Below are 20,941 nucleotides of genomic sequence, written 5' to 3'. Positions count from 1 at the left end.
CCAATTGGAAATTATTGTCATACAGAACAATCCATAATCTGTGGCAGCCAGTGGAATTAAATTTGAAATTCTTCTTCAAAAACCGGGCTTGTACAGTCTGCTGTCAGTGTAACCTCTTAATTGCACAGTATGTCGGTGCTTTACTGAATACAGTTTTGATTTTGTCTCTAATGATTGACATATTGCATTTCTAATTGTTTTTGCTTTGCTGAACTCTCCCCAGAAGCTCAAAGCAACGTTAAGCCAGCAGCTTCCTCAGGTAACCAATGGAGATGCTGGTGATGTCCAGAGCAGCGCCGTAACCCACACTGCTGCTCCCACTTCTCCTCCAGCCCCGACCCTGCCCTTGACCCCTACCGCCGCCCCAACCCCGGCTCCAGCTCCACCTTCTCACCTGGCTGCACCTGAGGAGCCTTGTCCCCAGTCCCTTCAGCAGCCCGCCACCTCCACCACAGAGACACCTGTGAGTATCAGCACACACACGACAGCCACAAGCTTCCTCTCACTCAGTATTTCACCAGAGGAGCAAACATAGGACATTTATCAGTTTGAGCATGCAATCAGTGGGATGACAGGGCAATCCTCCGACTATGAAATGTCATGTAAAACCTTGCTCTGATTATCTTACCGTAAAGTCAAAACTGTAACAAGGATTACCTGGTTACATGTACCTATATTTTGATTTGCAGAGCTTGTTCATTCGGTTTTTATTTTATATATATTCATTTATTTATTTATTTATTTTTGTGCGTATCCAAAAGCACAGACAGGGCATTTACCAGAATGTAGTTTTGATGGGTTTGTTTTTTTTGTTTTGTAATCAATTAGTTATTGTTTCTATAAGCAAGGGGAAGCACCATCGCAGTCATAAACGTAATACAAGGTAAAATGTGATACAACAGTTGCTTCTTTGATGGTTTGGTTTTCTGGATGACAGGAATGGATTTGACCATGTGATGTGCCAGGCCAGATCTGCGGAAATATTAATATCTCTCTTCCAGAGTCTGTTAGGTGCCAGAGGTTTATATGAGGCCTGAGTTATAAATTTAGATGTCTGAGACAATTCCTTTGTTTTTACCTTTAGAGCCATGTTTCAAATGAAACTTGGCTCTATGGGACACCTTGTGCACACAGTGCTGCATGCAGCTGTAATATAAAAAAAAAAGGAAGAAAGAAAGAAGTGCCCAGGAGGTTATAGGATTTTTTTTAAATCTTGGAATTCATTGAGACCTTGTTGCCTTACAATGTCTTGAAGAGTATGAACACCTTAGAACACCCTAACACCAACAAATGTGTTGCATTAGTACATTATAGTGACCATAGATTGTTCTCATTGTGTTACATACTTCTCTGTGTAAACGAGAAAATTCGTGTGCACCTGGTTTATTGGGGCAAGTCATGTTACAGCACACCATGTAAACATTTTAAGTGAACTATTTCCAGTGTGATTATTCATAGAAACTCTAATATTGCTTGCATGCAACCATAACAATTCAGTTACATTGCTAACTGATACTGTTTGATTAGGTTACTATCCAGATACTGCTCAACCATGTTCCTGTGCTGCACATGGGTGGCAGCCCTGCATTAACTAGATTATAAGTTGCATGCTTGAAGTTCCCAGCCGAGCCTGACCCAAACCTGACAGTTGTTCACTTTTTGTCCAAACTCATTGTGAAACTGAGATCATGCGTGCATGATCTCAGTAAAGGGAAACCAAGGAAAAGAAATTTAGATAAGAACAGCCTGCAGCCCCACTGTGTATGCACACATATACGTAATATCAAAAATAAACCTAAAACTTCAGCCAAAAATGCACCTAGCCTGACAAAAATTATGCTGATCCTGGCATAAATTTTCTGTCGGGCTCAGCTCAGGCTACAGACTTAGATTGTAGCTAGTTATTGTCCTGTCTAATGTCCAGGCCTCCCCAGTGCCCCCTGCCCAACACACCCCAAGCACAGGCGGTCGGCGGCGCAGAGCCACAAGCGAAGACCCCGACGAGAAGCGACGCAAATTTTTGGAACGCAACCGGGCTGCAGCTTCCCGCTGCAGGCAGAAGAGGAAGGTGTGGGTCCAGTCACTGGAGAAGAAGGCTGAGGACCTCAGCTCCATGAACGGCCAACTACAGGTACCTCTTCCCCTCATTTTATAATAGTAATTGCATCTATGTCATCGTGTTGGTGTTAATATGCATAAATGTGTCACTTTGTGTGTGCATGTGTGTTTGTTTGTCTACTTGTGATTGTGTGTGTGCATATGTACACACGTTTTTCCCTTCTGTGGTGATGAAGTCATTAAAGCCGATTAAGAAGAGCTGCCGTGTGACAGCGGCGGTGTGTGTGAGCCCTTTACATCGATATGTCCCTGTCAATAAAGATGTATCCTCCAGATGTCATCCGCACACAAGCGTGTCTTCGCTTCTGTCTCAGCAGTTTACTGAATGGCCTCAAAAATCTCATAGGGAAAGGTGTCTTTTTGAACCTTCATTTCACTGGAAGCAATTAGGATCTGATGCTGACAAGTTCGAAACAGTTCATGTAACTGCTGTCTCTGTTGATAAGTGTGAGCCGGGGGTGCGGCACATCGGTGTTCCAGACAATTAAATGAGATGTGGTGTTTATTTGCTTGCTGTCTTATTTGTCTATAAAAGCAGCGTAAGATGCGGGGCAGTGGGAGGGGGAGGGTAGACAGCAGTGGAAACAAGGAGGTTTGTGTCATTAATATCTGGTGCAAAAACAAGTCATCACCAGTTGTCATGGGTGCACATACTAAGGTTTAAATAAATACCAGATGAGAGAGGAGAGGGGATAGATGAAGGTTTGGGTTATAAGCAGTATTGCTCTTAACGACAAAGAAGAAAACAACATGTGGGGAAAAACCTTAATGTCAGAGAATAGAAGTGTTCTTTACATGAAGGCATTAATCAGCGGCACAGTTTTTGTAAAAACCCCCATGCTGACATGGTCCAGCTGATCAGCGAAACTGCCTCTAATGATGCACAATTACTTTAACATCATCCTTAACTGGCTTTTTAATGAGATGTCAGACCAGGCAGCTCACAGGGCTCCCAGCGTCACCCAAGGCCCATTTGCTCAATTTCTGTTAATTTATAAACTTAGAAACAACTTTAACTCCCAACAGTCCAGGTTTAACTATATAGCAATATAAATGTCAGTTCTATGCTGCTATTACCACTTTTGTGGATTTGGTTTCTGTCACCAATAATGTAATTTATTTATTTTATTTGTTTATTGACATGCAAACAAGTAGACTGTGTAGGGGTGTATTTGGGTGTTTTTTTCCCTCTTGAATATTGTGTTTTTGTTTTTGTTTTGTTTTTCTTTATTAATTAATCATTTAGTCTATAAAGTGTCAAAAATAAAGGCAAATGCTTATCAGCATGAAGATCCCAAAGTGACGTCTTCACATTGCCTCCCTAGTCTGACCTGCAGCCAACAAAATAAGTTTATGACATGAACAGAGGAAAATAAGCAAACTCTTAGCATTTTTGAAGCAGTAACCACCAAGTGTTTGGTATTTTTACTTGACAAATTACTAACATGATCAGTTGATTATGGATTAAAATGAATTAATTTCCTGCGTATTGACCAGTTGATAAATTCAGTACTTGGTTCAGTATTATCTAACAGATGCAGAAGCCTCTTGTGAAGAAAATTGAATAGTTTTTGAGTTCATAGAATATCTTCTGTGTATCTCTTGAGTAGAGTTGAAGCGTAGCGGAGGGAGAGGGTAATGGAAAGCCTGTGTTTTTATTGGCTGAACAGCACAACAGTAGTAGCAGTGATGGAGGAATTGCTCAGAACATGACGTTGGATAGGCTACATGTGATACATGCAGTCCGTCCAGCTGTGTTTAAATCTGTCTTACAACAGCTCGGCCCTGCCAACAGCAGCAAGGCTAAACAGATGGAATCAAATAAATTGGCTGCTTTTAGACTAATAGATTAAGCCGCCCATAGTCCTTTTTAAAGGAGAAGAGAAGGAGCTTAAATCTGCCATGGGGTGTTCCATGGGCCCCTGGCTGCTCTAAATCCAGTTAAAGTCACCTTCAGCGTAATGTGTCTCTCTTTTACGACATGCAGAAATCCCTGGCTCCCCTGGGAGCTGTAACGACACAAGAGTGTAAATCTAAGCAGCATCCACAAAGTTGTGCTGACAATCGGAACAGCTCACCTCTGACAAATGTGCTGGTCAGTAGCCAGTGAAGGCCCATAATTATTGCGCAGGAACAACATAATTGAAAAAGTGCATCATACTTTATTCTGTATCCATTAATTTTGCTGTTACCTTTCCCCGTGTCTGCTGTTTCTCACAGGAGAAAATATGAGTTTATCTGCAGTAATGTAGTGGTCATGTAGGCTTCCTGTACAAAGGAGGTCTGGAGAATTTAACCCGATGACCCCATTAATAACAGGGATTAAAGTCACGGCATTGATAAAAGATGTGCGTCTAGAAAGGGGACAAAGACACATTTAGGCACAGGTTCAGGTGTATGTTAGAGCGGTGTATGCACTAGAGTGCACATGTGTCTTGGGGCCCTGTCAAGATGCATTATCTGTCTATATTGGGGTTTTAATGCTAGGTGTACAAGCAATAGGCTCTTCACCTTGTAATCGGGGTAATCTTGAAATATGAAATTCACTCCATATAATTAAAAACTAAATCTATTCAGACGTTAGGTATGTACTGAATGGTTTCAATGAGATTTAAATACAGATATAAATGAACCCAGGATGGGTTGAAATCTCATATTACCATCCTGTTGTTGGTTTGGGAAAATCATATTTTTTGGTATATTTGCATCCTGTGCACATCCTCTTTGTATTTGCCATATAATCTGACATGTTTATCATATTCATATATTGAGAGCTGTTGTCTGCCTCCTCTCTCTCTCTCTCTAAGAATGAAGTCACCCTGCTGAGAAACGAAGTGGCTCAGCTGAAGCAGCTTCTTCTGGCTCATAAAGATTGCCCTGTAACCGCCATGCAGAAGAAATCTGGCTATCACAGTGAGTAATGCTCCATTATTCTCAGCCCGGGGCTGCCAGTGAAGTACTTCTAAAATGAGCCCCAGCTAACCACTAGAAGGACATGTCTTACTTATGGCCAACCTGAAAGAGCTATGGACATATTAGACCTCCTTTTTTGAAAAACTTTGCTGGAGTTTAGATATTTATAGTCAGTATTGTTGGAGACAAATCCTCTCTGTTGGGTAGCTGCAGTGTCTTAGTCCTTTTTAAGAGGCCACAGGTGGTATCCACAAACAAGTGTTGGCTCTCTGTTGATTTTACTCCTAAAAAGAAATTGATAGATAAAGGTAGATGTGTACTGTATGCTCCAAGACAGTCAATCAGAAACAGAGTTGAGAGTGTCCAGGAGTGGATTAAGAAGCGCAGTGTCACATTTTCTTTGTGACACCCACATATGGTATCAGCAAATAAAGATTTCATGTCTTCAGCTTATGTATAATCATACCTTTTAGAAATGATTGATTGTATGAAGCGACTCTGCCATATGCGCCCTCTTCATTTAAATTTCCTGTTGTCAAACGGTGTAGTGTAGCCTCCCTGCCAGTGTTCACATGTTCTCATTTTAGAAATATGTCCTACCACCTATATTTCTCTGTTCCTAAGACTGGGTTCTGTCAGCTTGGTTTTGTGGTCATAACTCACCATCCCTCTCAGATGAGCTAGTATGCAGAACAAGTACGCTCCAAGCCACGTTTCTGCTGTGCTCTAAACGCCACCACTCACTTGTATTGACAATGATTGCCTCCGAAATGAGTCCATTAAAGCAGCAAGCTTGACAAGACTGCAGAGCATCCTCATTGTGGGGTGGCCACCGAGCTAGGCTGTTCATTATGCAGCCCCTATTGCTAACCATCCCACTGACACACGTCATGTGCATTATGGGACTGATGGCTTCCAGGCTGGAGTGGGCTGTCATAGCCAGGCCTCATTTGGTGTTGTCTAGATTGTTTTTAGCAGGTTCCACCGATGAATTGGGTCATCCTTCTCATGTGTTTGCCGAGGATGTCTATCCTCCCCTTCTAGACCTTGGTGAAAGATGACATTTGGAGCTCCTTTTACCCTGGTGGGAAAAATATAACCTCATCCAAATACCCCAGTACTTTAGTTTGGCTCACTGTTGACAGGTGAGGTAAATTTTAGACTAGCTTAGAGGGAAAGCCAACTTAATAATGTGTGAGAGGAGAGAACAGGCATTGGTGGAGTCTTATATCTGTTGGTAGATGATTTTATTCTGACTGCTTCATGCCCCTTGCCTATGTAAAGGCCTCATCAAGCCCTGCATTTTCTTAATGTTACATATTCCTGAGGCTCCAGTGCCCTCCAGACCTGTCTGGTAATACCCTTCATCGTCCTGCCCAGGCGCAGCAATGGCAGGTGGGAGGAAATTACCCAGCCTGCCCCACAAACAAGCCAGGACATGCTTTCGCTTGGCAGAGCACGCTGTCCATCTGCTTGTGGTGAAAACCAAATCAGAAATCAAGAGAGCAGAAAGAAGCTTTTGGCTGCTGAGGGAAACAGAAATGCTAGGTATTATGATATATCAGCCAGCCACCTCTTAATGTCATTAGGAGTAATAATATGCACTTGAACATGGAACAAAACCCCGAGCTGATTTACTCTGAGGTTGACCTTCTGCGGGGAGAAACGGTGAGGCAGTTTATACTGCTGTGACATTCACTTGCACTAAATCACACGGTCAAAGCCCGGTCCACAGGAAGGCAGAGGATGCCTCCATGTGTAAAGATATTTCAAATACAGGTTTATCACAGCCCTTGCTATGGAATCTGTATTTCATATTCTCTAATACCAAACCAAGTCATTAATTACAAAGTGCCATTTCAAGTGACTTCATATCATTAGCAATATTAATTATCATAGTGCTCCTTATTCCTTTATGAAACAGAGCATGAGAGTGGAGTGTTTTTTTTTTCTTTTTTTTTCATCAGCATCCAATTAATTCAATGCAACTGCCTAACAGCTGGTGGCATTTCGACTCCAAGTCTTCCCTACTCTCCAGTGTGAGCATCATTAAAATCAGGTGCTGTAATCATCTGTCGCTGCAGTAGTTGGCAAGCTAACAAAAAACAAATGAGAATGCAGTTAGGGATGGGAAACACTGCCACATGCCCCAGAATGTAATGTACCCTTATGATGTGGGTTTAAATTGACATTGGAGCTTTAATTAAAGGAACGGGTGTGGGAGTAGCATTATGGGGATTAATGAAACGGTTTGCTTACACCACATGCAAATAGCTGTTTTACATCCTATTAGGCCTACATGAGAATACTTCCCTAAGCCTTCCTGGAATGTATTGAGTAAAAAAAAAAAAAAAAGAAAGTATTTTAGCACAATAGCACAAGGCAGCCAAAACATTACAGTGATATGAATTGCTCTAGGGGGTCATGTCAGTTTTTGTGTGTCTGTGTGTTTGTGTGTGCGCACACGTTCATGCTTGCATGTAATCTTTACAAATGCAGTCACTGAAAAAGAGGAGGGCTGCGAGGAGATGTCGGTCCCCAGCAGCCCCCAGAGTGAGGCCATCCAGCACAGCTCCATCAGCACCTCCAACGGGGTGAGCTCCTCCTCCATGACCCCAGCCGTCTCCGCCCCGGCCAGCTCCATCGCCACAGCAACCCAGAGCACAGAGGAGAGCCAGCCACAGAGGGGCGCCACCCAGTCCCAGCCCTCGGGTAGCTGATCAGTCTCACCGTGCCTCGGCGTCTGGCTGGAACGCTGTTGCCTCTACAAGCTCTCTGAAAAGAGAGGGAAGGAATTGTCTCTCGGCTTCAGTTTGGACTCTACTGTTTTGTTTTGTTTTTTTCTTTTGTTTGGTTGGTTGGTTTATTTTATGTTTGGTCCATTTTGTGTCCATGAAAGGCAATGTTCTCTTGAAAATGCAATGTTTCCTCTGGAATCGATGAAGACAAAAGTAAAGGCACTTTAAGTGTTTCGGTGAAGATGTAAACACGTGGTTCTTAAAAAAAAAAAGTTTTTTCTTTGTCTTTGTCTGACTTATTTATTAATCTTATATATTTTTTTATTTGCCTTATATGAACAGCATAAAAGTTAATCAGTGAATTGTTAATGAGACCTTACCAAAGTGTGTTGTGGCTCATTTTGAAATTTGTTCGCTTGTTGTTTTTCCATGACCTTTTACAAGCACTATCTTTATGATGAAACTTCATAAGGAGCAGTCACTTTTATGATTTGCTTTTTCCATTTTGCACATTTTTGAGAGATGACGGGTTTACCTTTTTAGAGTTTGACTGTTCACATGTTAAAGTACTGGCAGCTTTTAGAAGTAGATTTGGATACTGTCACATTACACAGATGTAAATGGCTGAATCTCAGATTTTATGGACAACTTTTTTTCTGTGAGTGAGTAGTTTGGCTACATCGGCTGTAGTTGCATTGTGCGGTTTGAATGTTTGCGGTTACCTCTGCTTGTAAAATAGTCTTAACGAGGTAGCTTGGGTAGAATTATATGTTATTTCATTAACATTCCATCTGTAGTCTGATTGTTCCTGAAGCAGTGATTGTAGGATTGCAGTACATTTTCCATTACTCAATCATCTTGATGTTAACTTAACTCTGTGCCATTAATGTTTTGTATAAATGACTTACATTTTCAATGCAGATTAGCTTTGGGTTGATAGATATTCTCTCAAATTAAGGGTCTCATGTACATAGGTGCTTGATAGAGGAAAATAACTTGCTTTTCTATACTGTTTCTGCTTATTAAGTCACCGTTTATTGCTTTACTGTCTGACCCAGAACACTCAAAGACATATTGCTGTTTTCTCTTGATTGCAATTCTAGATTACATTTTTAGAAAACATTGTAAATAACATCATTAATGATACATTGTACGTGATCTTTCTAGGTGTTATGTACATTGTTTTTTATAGAAGAGTCTGGATTGTGTAGCTGAGCCCTACTGATCAGATTTATTCAGTTAGCAATTTAAGACTGACCTTAAGGATCATTCAATCATTAAGATAGGCCTCTCCCAGACTCAGTGCATTGTCATGTAAAATCTGCAAAAGCATTCAAATGTGAACTGGAATCATTTGCTGCTCTGCCATTCAACAAGTAACCTAATGAGGATGTATATTAAAGTAACACTACTTCTGCTTGTAAGAATTGTGAACATTTGACCATTGAATAACTGTAGGATGCAAATCACACCATGGAATCAATTTGCCTTTTCTCTTAGACTGTACTGGCTTACTACTGTGTAGTTTTATGAGATGCTAACAACATTGTTTTCTTAAAATATTGGTTGTTTTTGTTAGTTGTTTTTTTTTTTATTATTATTATTCTGTCACTGTTATGTGCTATCTGCATGAGATAATAATTCTCTGCGAGAATTTAACTGTTCATCCAGTAATGTCTCAGTCAGATAAATATAATTGAACAAGTTGTCTCAACTTGAGTTGTGGCTTTTAAGTTTCTGAAAGCTTTTTTTGTTTTACCTCAGCTTAACTGCTTAAAGGGGGTGTGATACTGTGTTGGAAGTGAACTTGTAACTTGTGAAAGTTCTGTATAAAATATGATGAATTGATAAGATGTTGTAATAAACCTTTTAATATCTCTTTAAATCCATTATTGCTTCCTTTTGACTCTCCATCACTTAAATTCCATCAGAATGTGTTTTAGATGGAACAAAATAATAATAAAAATGAGTTAAAATCACTAAAATTATAAATATATCATTAAAAAATAATAATGCCACGGTGGGACAAATACTCACCACACTACAAAAGCAATATAACCTGGGCCTTTCGCATTACATTGTTGTGCACTGATTTGTTGAAGTACACTCAGATGTAGCTGCATTATCAATACTGCTGTTGAGCATGAACATTTCTTAGGGTGTATATCGAAATGGCCTGTAACTTGCAACAAACAGGTCTAAATGTCTTAAATGCTCTGAAGAAAACTGCTGTGGAAACAGATGAGCATTTTCTGACAATAATATTATATCTGCAAGTGCTGGAGCTGTCCTTAGGAGTTGCAGGCCATTTTGAGACCAGTGCTCCAGCTCATTAATGGAGCCAGGGCTGCTACTAGTGCCAGCAGCTCACTTCAAGTTTCTTGTGGTGTATTCTGCCACCTTGTGGTGTAATGTGAGTGTCCAGTATTTTCATGCAGTGTAAAATACATTATATGGACAAAAGTATTGTGACACCTACACATTACACCTACAGGAGCTTTTATGACATCCCATCCTAAATCCACAGGCATTAATATGGAGTTGGTCCCCCTTTGCAGCAATAACAGCTGCCACTCTTCTGGGAAGGCTTTTTTGTACAACATGTGTGGGGAGTGTTTTTTTTTTTTTTTCCCACTGATCCAGAAGAGCATTTGTGAGGTTAGACACAAATGTTGGACGAGAGGGCCTGGCACACAATCTCCGTTGTAGTTCATCCCAAAGGTGTTGGATGAGGTTGAGGTCAGGGGTCTGTGCTGGCCAGTCAAGTTCTTCCACACCAAACTCACCCAACCATGCCTTTATGGAGCTGCTTTGTGCACTGGGGCACAGTCATGCTGGAACAGAAAAAGGCCTTCCCCAAACTGTTCCCATAAAGTTGGAAGTATAGATTTGTCCAAAATGTCTTGAAGACCTGAAGCATTAAGATTTCCCTACACTGGAACTAAGGGGCTGAAGCCAACCCCCAAAAAAACAAGCCCATAGCATTATCCCTCCTCCACCAAACTTTACAGTCAGCACAATGTAGGCAACGTTCTCCTGACATTCACCAAACCCAGACTCATTGATCAGACCTCCAGATAGAAAAGTGTGATTGGTCACTCCACAGAGGACGTTTTAACCGTTCCAGAGTCCAGTGGCGGTGTGCCTTACACCACTCCACCCAACACTTGGCATTGTGCTTATTGATGTAAGGCTTGCATGCGGCTGTTCAGCCATGGAAACCCATGCCATGAAGCTCTGTGCAGTTTTTGTGCTGATGTTAATGCCAGAGGAGGTTTGGAGCTCTGCACTTATTGAGTCAGCAGAGTGTCGGCCACTTTTACGCACTATGCACCTCAGCGCTCGGCCACCCCGCTCTGTAACTTTACATGGTCTGCCACTTGGTGGCTGAGTTGCTGTGGTTCCTAAACGCTTCTACTTTGCAATAATACCACTTACAGCTGATGGTGGAATATCTTGGGTGGAAGAAATTTCCTATCCTATTACATTACTATTACAGTGCCATGCTCAGATTCAGTGAGCTCTTTAGAACGAGCCATTCTGTCACAAATGTTTTTAAAGGCAGGCTGCATGACAAGGTGCTTTATTTTATACACCAGTGTCTAGATTCATATGATAATTATAATTTTCGGGGCACAATGTCTTAGGGAATGTACTATATGTATGTATTCATATGACTGATTTCCTCTGTAACACCTATCTGTATCTACTCTAATGTATTGTGATGTTTTCATCACAATACAGTAGGTATAAGGGTATATTACATTCTGGGGCATGAGGCAGTGTTTCCCATCCCTAACTGCATTCTCATAATTAATACACATAAGACCTAACTTGACAAAAACCAGCAATAACAAAAGCAAAAAAAAAAAAAAAAAAGTCTATTCAAACTCAAGTTTAAGCCCTAAGGTTGAGTATCAGCTAATAAATCAGCCATCTATTTCTAAATCTAGTAATACTAATATGTGGTGCCTTCACTTCCGAAATGAGGGCACCACAGGGTTCATATGTGCTTTAAACTAATGCTGTTGATGATACCAATAACTCACACCTGACTGTTTCTCTTTTAGTCCTGATATACCAGCACCAGCAGTGAATGTCCAACAGGAGGCACCACATCCAAACCTAAGCCTCAAATGGAGGCGGCTGTTTTATTCCATGTGCTCTAATGGTATGGTTACTTAACATATTATTAAAGGGAATTACAGTGTAATATTAGTCCCAGCCTGTTTATCAAGAGGATTGGGTTTTGAAGAATGAAGATTAACTCTACACCACATCATATAGTGTAGCCTTTTTAGTTCTTTACCAGGTCAACCTGTGTAAATTTCAGTCTAAACCAGCAGAGGTGAGTGTGTTGGAATCACAGCGAGGAGGCAGTAAGATTGAGAAAATAAAATTCTTTCAGCAAGTAGGTTTAGTGCTTCTCTTAACCGTTGCAGATACTGAGTTTCCCCCACAAACTGCACGTTGGCGCTTTGTAACAGTGCCTAACTAGGGCAGCCTTGATTAGCTGCTGATCACAGAGGGTAGAATTGTAAATGTTAATATGTAGGTCACACATCACTCGGGTGAAAGAACTCTTTTCGCCTTGATGCTACTTATTTATAAAGCTGGAAATGAATACTGTATCCCTCCCTGCATCTTTGAAGTTGTGATAAACACAGGGGAAACAAAAGCCAAAAAGGACTTTTTCCCACTCCTCTTCACCTCCCCCCTGCAGACTATTAATTTTGATTGTTTGATTAATTAAACTCCCAGAAGCAGTGGCTTTGCATTATTCATTATTTATCCCATGATGATTTTAATCTTAATTTGATGAGGTTTATGTCAATATTCACAGAGAGCATCTAGGTTGGGTTTTATTTATATAGCTGGCTAGTGGTGAGTGCTGTGGTGGAAAAAAGGGGCAGCAGCGTCCTCTGTGGTAAACACGGAGAGGCTGGGGGAAAGACTTGAGCTTCACATTCTGTTTGTGAGAGGAAAACCATATCAGTGAACTTGCATCACTTGCCAATTCCAGTTCCAACACCCGGCAGCAGAATGCATATTTCACCAAATTATGAAGAGCCCACGGATGTGGAACCATCACATACGGCAAAGCCTAATTGGGGAAGAATGGCAACAGAGATGGAAATGGCCAATACATTAGTGGGGAGTCTCCCTTTTTTTGCCCTCTCCATAAAAGAGGGATAATAATGTAAGGCTGATCTGCTGACAGGGAGGCTGCTCCTGCTGTTCACATAATTCGACAGGTATTACGCCTTGGCCCTTAGCAGTCTGCCTCAGCAGATTGGCACTTAATTAGGCAAGGATTAAGGCCAAACAGCCTCGTTTACGTGAACTGTATCGTAAATACAAACCAGCTACCCTTTTGCTGGAGGCAGTGTCAGAAGTAAAATTAAAAAATGTCTGGGTTGCTAAAAGAAAAAGACGCTCCAGGCCTAAAGGTATACAAAGAAGGCTTATTCCCCCTGGAGAGGTGTGCTGTTTTTGAGCACAAGCTTTAACCCCTTAAATCCAGAGAGACAGAGATGAAACAGCTTGATTTACATTTAATTCAGATTATGTAAATATGCTGGTTGTGTCCCAAACCAAATGTAGGATACAATGCAGCCTGCCTGCAGCACCCAGCAATGATAGCCCCCATTGTCATTCAAATATGAGGGAATAAAATACTTTTTCCATGCTTTGTCCAAGCATTAATGGAACTAGTGATTAGATAGACTATGTGTTCTGTCCATATTACAAATAATAATAAGAAGAAGCACTTATTATTTTCAGATGGCAATCAGCACATAGTATCATACAGGGCCTCTGTTTGTTTTTACTCTTGATTGGAGGGTGGCTGAGCATGGCATCTGGCTTTGTCACCAGGGATGTGCATCTATTTAATAGTATTAGCTTGGGTGTATCAGCTCAGCCACCGCCACGCGCACCAGTGGAGGCAAATCCCCAGTGGGCATGTGCACGTGCATGGACTGAGCACAACCCTGCCAATCCCTCCCCTGGGCACATCTCTCCCTGAGGTGCCTGGAGACACCAGGACGTCTCCTCTGTTAGTCTGTGCCACCACCACCAGCATTCATGAGCTCGGTTCACAGCAGTAGGTCTGCAACTGCATGTCTGAATCTTTAATCAGACATACACTGCTCTATATTCACCATATTCTGTTTATTATGTGAATTTATGTTGCATTTTGCTGTCAGTATTTGCCATGTTCATGCTGATGATACACAGCCGTGCTTGTCAGTAAATCACATACAACACTCTTATACACTGCATTCATTGTTGGATGCTGTTCTGCAATTTAACATGACCAATTTGAAGCTGTTATGACGCTGTTATTTTTAGGCCTCCTAATGCATCTTTTTGTAACTGAGGAAATTCAGAAAAACAGAGCATCTAACGTCAAACCAGCTGCCAGAAATATGGGTGTCATTCTTTTGTTCTCATCTAAGTTTCGAGATGTGGGAGCAATTGTTCAGTCATGTTTATCAATTAAGAAAATATCTCTAAAATCTGGCTGTTTCAGTTCATTGCTGACCTGGAGAAATTATCCATGGCTTCATGTCCTCTCACACTGATGACTGTAAAGCCCTGTGTTGCTTCACCCAGGCAGCTTCACATCATCTGCAGTTTGTTCACGTTACTGCATCCCAGCTATTAACTAAACAAACTTAAGGAGCAGATCATCTTGGCCCTGCTTTAGCTGGTACATACTGATTTCTTGTTATTTTTACCATTGATTTTACAATTTTATTGATTACTTCCAAAGCAATAAATGCCCTGACTCCCTCTTTGATTTCATTGCTACTGTCCTTGTATCTCCTTTTCTGCAGACATGGGGTCTTAGATCAACAGAAAAAAATAAATCTTCTGACTGCTCAAAAGGCCACATGAAGACTAAAGATGAAAACATGTTCATCTAAATGTGTATTTTTTTGTAACAGAAACCTAACTTTCAGTTATTATTGGGTTGTTGTGTCATTTTCACTGACGTATAAGTTTTTCATATGTTGGTTTTGCTTCTTGCAACTTTTAGTACAGTCTCATACATGTGTGTTTGTGGTTATTCTTTTAATTTGTGTTATAGCAGTGCATTTTATTTGTGTTAGTATTTCTATCAGCACCCATGGCACATCTGACCATCATGGAAGAAGGATCTCTGCCTGTGAGGCCTGTCCCGAGATTTTTTTTTTCAATTCTTTCTGTTAATGAGGCGTTTCATGGGAGTTTTCCTCTGCTCGTTGAAGGTCTGAGGTTGAGAGGGTGTTATTTTTCAACGAGTAAATGTGACTTACCTTGACTTACCTAGACAATTTGTTCAGGCGTGATCTTTTAGTGCTGCCTTCCAATTTGAAATCGAGAGCAGAGGCAGAAGCTGCCGTCTTCTGCACAGGCATCTCACTTTCTTTGTTCATGCTCTGGAGTATAAGTGGATGTTTTAGGAGCCAAACTCTCAGATGTTTGTCTCTATTTCATTATGCATGAACCACCAACAGATATTGATCAGCGGATGATAGCAGCAGTTGGATCATCTTCTGATCTCAGCATGTGGACTATTTATTTTTTAGGTGATTTTAACATTTTGCAGTTGGTGTGCCTGTCTCCTAACTGAAGTGTTGATTGACCTTGCTTTAACATGCTTACACGAGGGAATCTTAACTAAATGCTGATCAGCGCAAAGCCGTATTGATTTTCAGACACTTCAGCAGGGATACAAGGATCGATTTTATCTGCAGTGATGTCAACTAGAATACATATAAAGATGAATTATTACCATATTTTCACGCATTTTGTGTGAGGTTTTTGTTTTACTGCTTTCTTTTTTACGATAATTTTTTTGTGAAATGCTCTTCATTTGGTATTCTACCTATAAAGTGAGGATTTGGCTGAGCTCTGTGACAAACCATAAAACATCATCAGTGAGCTCTTGACATTGACTTGTGTTACAGTGTCGACCCTCATGCCCCCCGCCCCCCAGCATCCCCTCACACCCCTCCCCCTCTGCTCGGTGTGCTCGGACCATTGTTACTGATTGCTCCTATATCATTGTAGGCACAGTTGTGTTGATTTATTGGCTCTGCAGCAATCTTGATTCCCCTCATTAGCTTCTTCATTACCCCGTCGATCATTTCATGGTGTGCCATATTGTACATTGAGTTTTATTGAGCTGGCTCTGGGAAGATTTTTTTTTTTTTTTTTTTTTTTTTTTTGTGCCTGGTGCAATCATTTTAAATTCCTTATTTTCCCATATTTGATCCACAGTTTTTATTCACTTTGCTGTCAGAGATACCCACATCAGATACAATTCAAATAAATGCATTTTTCTATTTTAGAGTATTGTAGGCTGTTTCTCTGTTAAATCTAACGAGTGAGCTGAATGCAAAACAGCTTGATCCTGAATAATGTAAATCTTCTGAGTATGTGGCTTTTTCTAAAATAAAGGTTTTGTCCTTGTTGATGGTGTGACAGATTCTCCTCTGAGCGCTCCCCCATCCATCTCGCCATGAATTGTTCAACGAATCCCGCTCAATATTCATTCAGCTAATCGTTTACAGTTGGGCACAGTATGGACCGGGGGAGGGGTGTTTCCTCTCCAGTGTGATGTGATGTGCAAAGTAAGCAGCTTTCAAAACATCCACTAATGACCCACTGCCTGTTCCCTATTCATTCGCTCACTCATTATCAGCACCAGCACACTGTGCACCAAATTCAAGGTTACACGCAGCGTCCCACATCCTTTGATAGCATCAGGGCCCTGAAGTGGACAAACAAACGATGCTCTCCTCTTTTTAGCTGGTTTTAGTGTTTGGATTTATTATTTACTCTATCCCACTGACTGACTTCTGAGTGAGGCATCGCTCCATTGCCTCTAAATTTAAGTGGCTGGTGCTTAGTCAGACAGTCATTTAACCTGAAGGTCTCCGGTTCAACCCACTGTCATGCTTGAAGTGTCCATATACACAGGAGAATTTCATGTGAAGCTGTGACTCAACACAGTGTGCTAATTAACCAGGTTCTATCAATGTCTTCTATTATGTGGTATAGTGATTCAATCATTTAAATTCTTTAAGATGCACTCATTCTAAAAAGTGGAGCATAATATGTAAAACATAACACCCTGTGCTGTTTTGTTTTGCCATATTTTGAGACTTTTTTCCTCTTTTAATGAATAGTCAGGTCCACTATGTATCTACATTCTCACTTCATACTCCATTGTGGCGCTCCTGTATTCTCATATTCAGCATGAGTGAAGGAAGATGAGCAAGTTCATTTTGTCACAACAGCTGTATCTTTTAATTTCTACACAAGCAGCTCAAGTCGGTCACCCTTTAATGGGATTCCCATAAATCTAATAAATGGATTTAAAAAGCAAGGTTGCTCTGATGTGGGTTTCAAAAATCCTGATGTGGATTTTGAAAATTTGTTCAAGATGCACACACAGTTTGACTGAATTTGTTCTACCTTACTGAGCCTCTTGGTCCCAACCCATTTTCTCAAACAATTAAGCAGAGGTTGAGCTTGGTGAAGTTAATGGGATTACAGAAAAGGCTGCTAACCCAGGATTTAACTATCGAATGTTTAAGACCAGCACTGAGTTAATGAGGGCTCCTTTCATCACACATGAAGGAGAGCGTGACTTCTGTGTTTTATCTGATGACACCAGGGACTGTGAGGTCACTGGTTTTATTGCCTGTATTAAAGTCTGTCTTATGCTTCTCATGCTCATAAACTATATTATCGAGGTCAAATGGGGATCCATTAAGTCTGTCTGACAGGCCTGCATGGAGGACACATAAAGTCCGCAGCGCTGCTGTGCCAGGTGTTGACATGGCTGTGAATCCCCACACTGAGCTGAGCAGGGGGTCGCCCTCATTTTATTATTTTTATTTCAGGAGACGCATTGTTCCATAATGTGGTTACACTGCTCCGGCTGGACTGAATATAACAACAAGTGCAGCATTCAGTCCCACAGTGTATGCAGTGACATATAGGCCTAATCTAGTTATCTGAAGGTTATCTCATCATTCTGGCTCCCTAGCTGATCAGCCTTCGTCTTTTTCATGGAGAATGGAATAGTTATGCCACCTGGCTGGCTGATTATTTTTAGTCTCTGAATCTCTAGCAAACACAATTTATATAATATATATTCATATTTACATGATATTATTATATTACAACTACAAACTGCTCCATAGAGAGCAGAGGTGATTTGTATTGCAGTGACTGCATTCGGTTAATAACATATATGAATTCACATTTCTCAATATGAAGAACTCCAGTATGATGTCACAGTTCAGTTTTAGTTATACTGACACTGGTCATGTCTTTGTTTTTATTTGTTGGGTTTATGCTATCTGGAGCTGTTGACACACAAACTGACATTATGTGACCTCAACAAAAGGTTTGCTTTTGGTGCAAAACTGTCAGTGCTTTGTGATTTTGCTTGTATTGTCAGTAAATATTGGAGCATGTCACCCTGAGTCTTTAGATATAGTGCTGCAGTGAAGCTGTACACTTGAAAAAACTGTGCATAGTGTATATTTCTAAAGCTGATACAATCTAATGCCAAAGGTTTTTGGACTGAGGCCTTGGTAAAGGGATTAAGGATTTGGGTAATTATGCAACCCAGCTTTTACATGAACCAGTTTCCTCCTGCTTGAAGAATTTTTGTTGTTCTGCCTCGTTGGTGGGCGAAAATTCATCAGCTAGTTTTGTTCTGTTTCCAGATAATGTTGTACATGTAAATTGACTTTTAAGAAGCTATTCACAAAACTATGTGCAATCATTTAAATGTAAAATTAAATGTAACCTGTTCAGAGGTGTAGGTGCAAGTTTACAGTAATGCAGTGATGGACATCCTCTTATAACCTGTGAGCTGTGAGGCTGCTTTGTTTTAGGTGATGCCGAAGATATGACTCTTGAAATCAACATGTAGAAGCCTCCAGAATAAACCCCTCAGTGATTTTAGCTGACTTTATTCAGAGTCAGGGTAAGCACTAACAATTGCTATGCAGTGAAATAAAATATACAGAAAGCAGAGCATTAGCAAAGCAAACCACTAAGGTTATTTTATACTGCGTGCATCATCTTATTTGACTCATCCTGCAACAAGCTCTTTATCCTTTCATGTTTTTCATGTAAAAGTCTGCAGTTCAATGGGATGTGTGACTTTTGGTTGTTGCATATGTTACAGGTCCATAGGGCTTTCTGCAAAGACATTCAGTGAATCTAAAACCACAGTAGAAAATCTGGCACGGTGCCTAAATTTAGACAAGTGATCATAATCAAATGCTTCAAGGAGATCATCACCATTATGTGCATGCAGAAAACAAAACATATTGAGCCAGAGGTTTTCCTCAACCTCCATGATTGGTCAGGTTTCAGGACATGTTGTCCTGTCTTGTCCTGAAATAAAGAGCAGTGTTTTTTACGCCACAATGTCTTCTCCCTCACACCAGACAGTGGTGAAGATTACCGTCTTGGGTTGATTGTTGCCACTGATTAGCAGACTTGCAGCTGTCTGCTTTCATGCCAGGGAATGAATTAATCAAGACAACAAAGACAAGCTAATCACTGTTTTAACATCCCCCCATTAAATGAAGTGACAGCTAATTACTGTTTGTGCACTGAGACCATTTTTCAGGATTTCTGGAATTTCTAAATTGCTGTGATGTCAGATAACTTGTTTGATTGAGTTCTCCATCAGAGAACCATAAACTAACCTTGGACTAATATTATAATCATTTTTCCCCTATTTTCAGATTGATTGATTGCTTGATGTTTGCACACAAAGATATAGGCCGAAATTTAAAGGACAATTTATTAAATCTTTTTATGTATACAAGTTTAATTAAAATGCATAGCAGATTAGATTATTGATTTTAGATAGACTAGATAGATTACAGATTACAGATTTGTTTTATTCTGAAGCACTATGGCCTGCTTTATGTATGCAGTGTTATAAAAAATAAAATTTGTCTTCACTTGTCTTAACACAAATACTTACCTCAGTGCATTTCATATATTAGTTCAGTATGAGGGAAGGTTTGTCACATATGGCACATGGTTTTCACAGTCACTGCTCATGTAACACTTGAACATATCGTTTAATTTTTAATAATCCGACTGCCAACAGCTACCACTGAAAATGTAACTATCATATAAGTAGAGGTAATTGTTTTTTGCTCACGGTATTGCTACTCCAGCAGACAAAATTACCTTGGCCTACTTCAATTTATACTTGTCAGTAAATGTAAGCTTTGTCAGTAGATTTCATGAGACTATTTTCAATAACTTTTTTTCATCTGTAGACTTTATTTAAATTCCCTACTGGTAACTACTTCATTCATGTTTGTCACTTGGGACTACGAATTGCCTGTGTGTAAAGACAAAGCTTTCATCATCTGGTACATCTGAGCCATGGCCCATATTGATCGGTCCAGACCCAAGGTGATATTGTCACACTTTCATTACATTTATGTCTCTGTGCAAACAAACCTAATACCTTTCCATAGTGGGTAAAATCCAGAATTGCAATTCTGCACTATTCCCTTGGTCAGAGAAGCAATAATGGAGAATTAGGGTGACTTTAACCACATGCATTCAATCTCCCATGAAGCAGTGTGCCACAGCCGACACTTCTTACCACAACACTATGGGGAATAATGGAACAGCTGGAGAAGGGTTTCTTTTTATGCCTAAGACAAAAAAAAAAAAATAAAAAAAATAAAAAATCAGACACTGTATATTTGGTATTTGGTATTGCAAGTTTAATCTCCTGCTTTCCTGTATTTCTCTTTTTTTTTTTTTTTTTTTTTCTTTTGGTAATCCACCCAAAGCTTGAGCGTCATGACTGTTGGTTGCCAAATAATCTAAGAGCAATCAGTAGCAGTCAGTGTTCATTCTCCTCATTCGGGGGAGTGACTCGTCTGAACAATATCACAAGGAGGGGCCCCAATCAAAATGAAAAATGGTTTCCTCATTACCGGCTCCATGTTGGTATCTTAACACTGAGGCTAGGGTAGCTGCTCGTTTGTGAGTTCACATAATCCATAAAAGTATAAAATGATGCTCTACTTTCAGTTTCCTGTTTGGTTGCATCACATCCACATGAAGCAACATCAAGCATTTAGCCTGGATCAAAGTTGTTTTGGGATACGATG

The 20,941-nt window shown here is 40.4% G+C and overlaps 1 protein-coding gene across 4 annotated transcripts in view; it reads left to right on the top strand.

The window, feature by feature from the left end:
• The window catches only part of atf2 (activating transcription factor 2), a 16,236-nt gene extending 6,578 nt beyond the window's left edge, over positions 1–9,658 (top strand). Inside the window, exons 9-12 of one of the 4 annotated variants that reach the window (XM_030080484.1) lie at positions 227–463; positions 1,925–2,131; positions 4,926–5,031; positions 7,531–9,658. In XM_030080484.1, the coding sequence (XP_029936344.1) occupies positions 227–463; positions 1,925–2,131; positions 4,926–5,031; positions 7,531–7,751 (771 nt within the window). In that variant the 3' untranslated portion in view covers positions 7,752–9,658. The other 3 variants (XM_030080483.1, XM_030080487.1, XM_030080486.1) reach the window with 3 other exon arrangements.
• Positions 9,659–20,941: the final 11,283 nt, after the last annotated feature.

Source organism: Myripristis murdjan, chromosome 21 (assembly GCF_902150065.1).
Source record: "Myripristis murdjan chromosome 21, fMyrMur1.1, whole genome shotgun sequence".
Classification (NCBI taxonomy): Eukaryota; Metazoa; Chordata; class Actinopteri; order Holocentriformes; family Holocentridae; genus Myripristis; species Myripristis murdjan.
The sequence above is the reverse complement of the archived record's forward strand: the minus strand, read 5'-3'. Positions and strand labels throughout refer to the sequence as shown.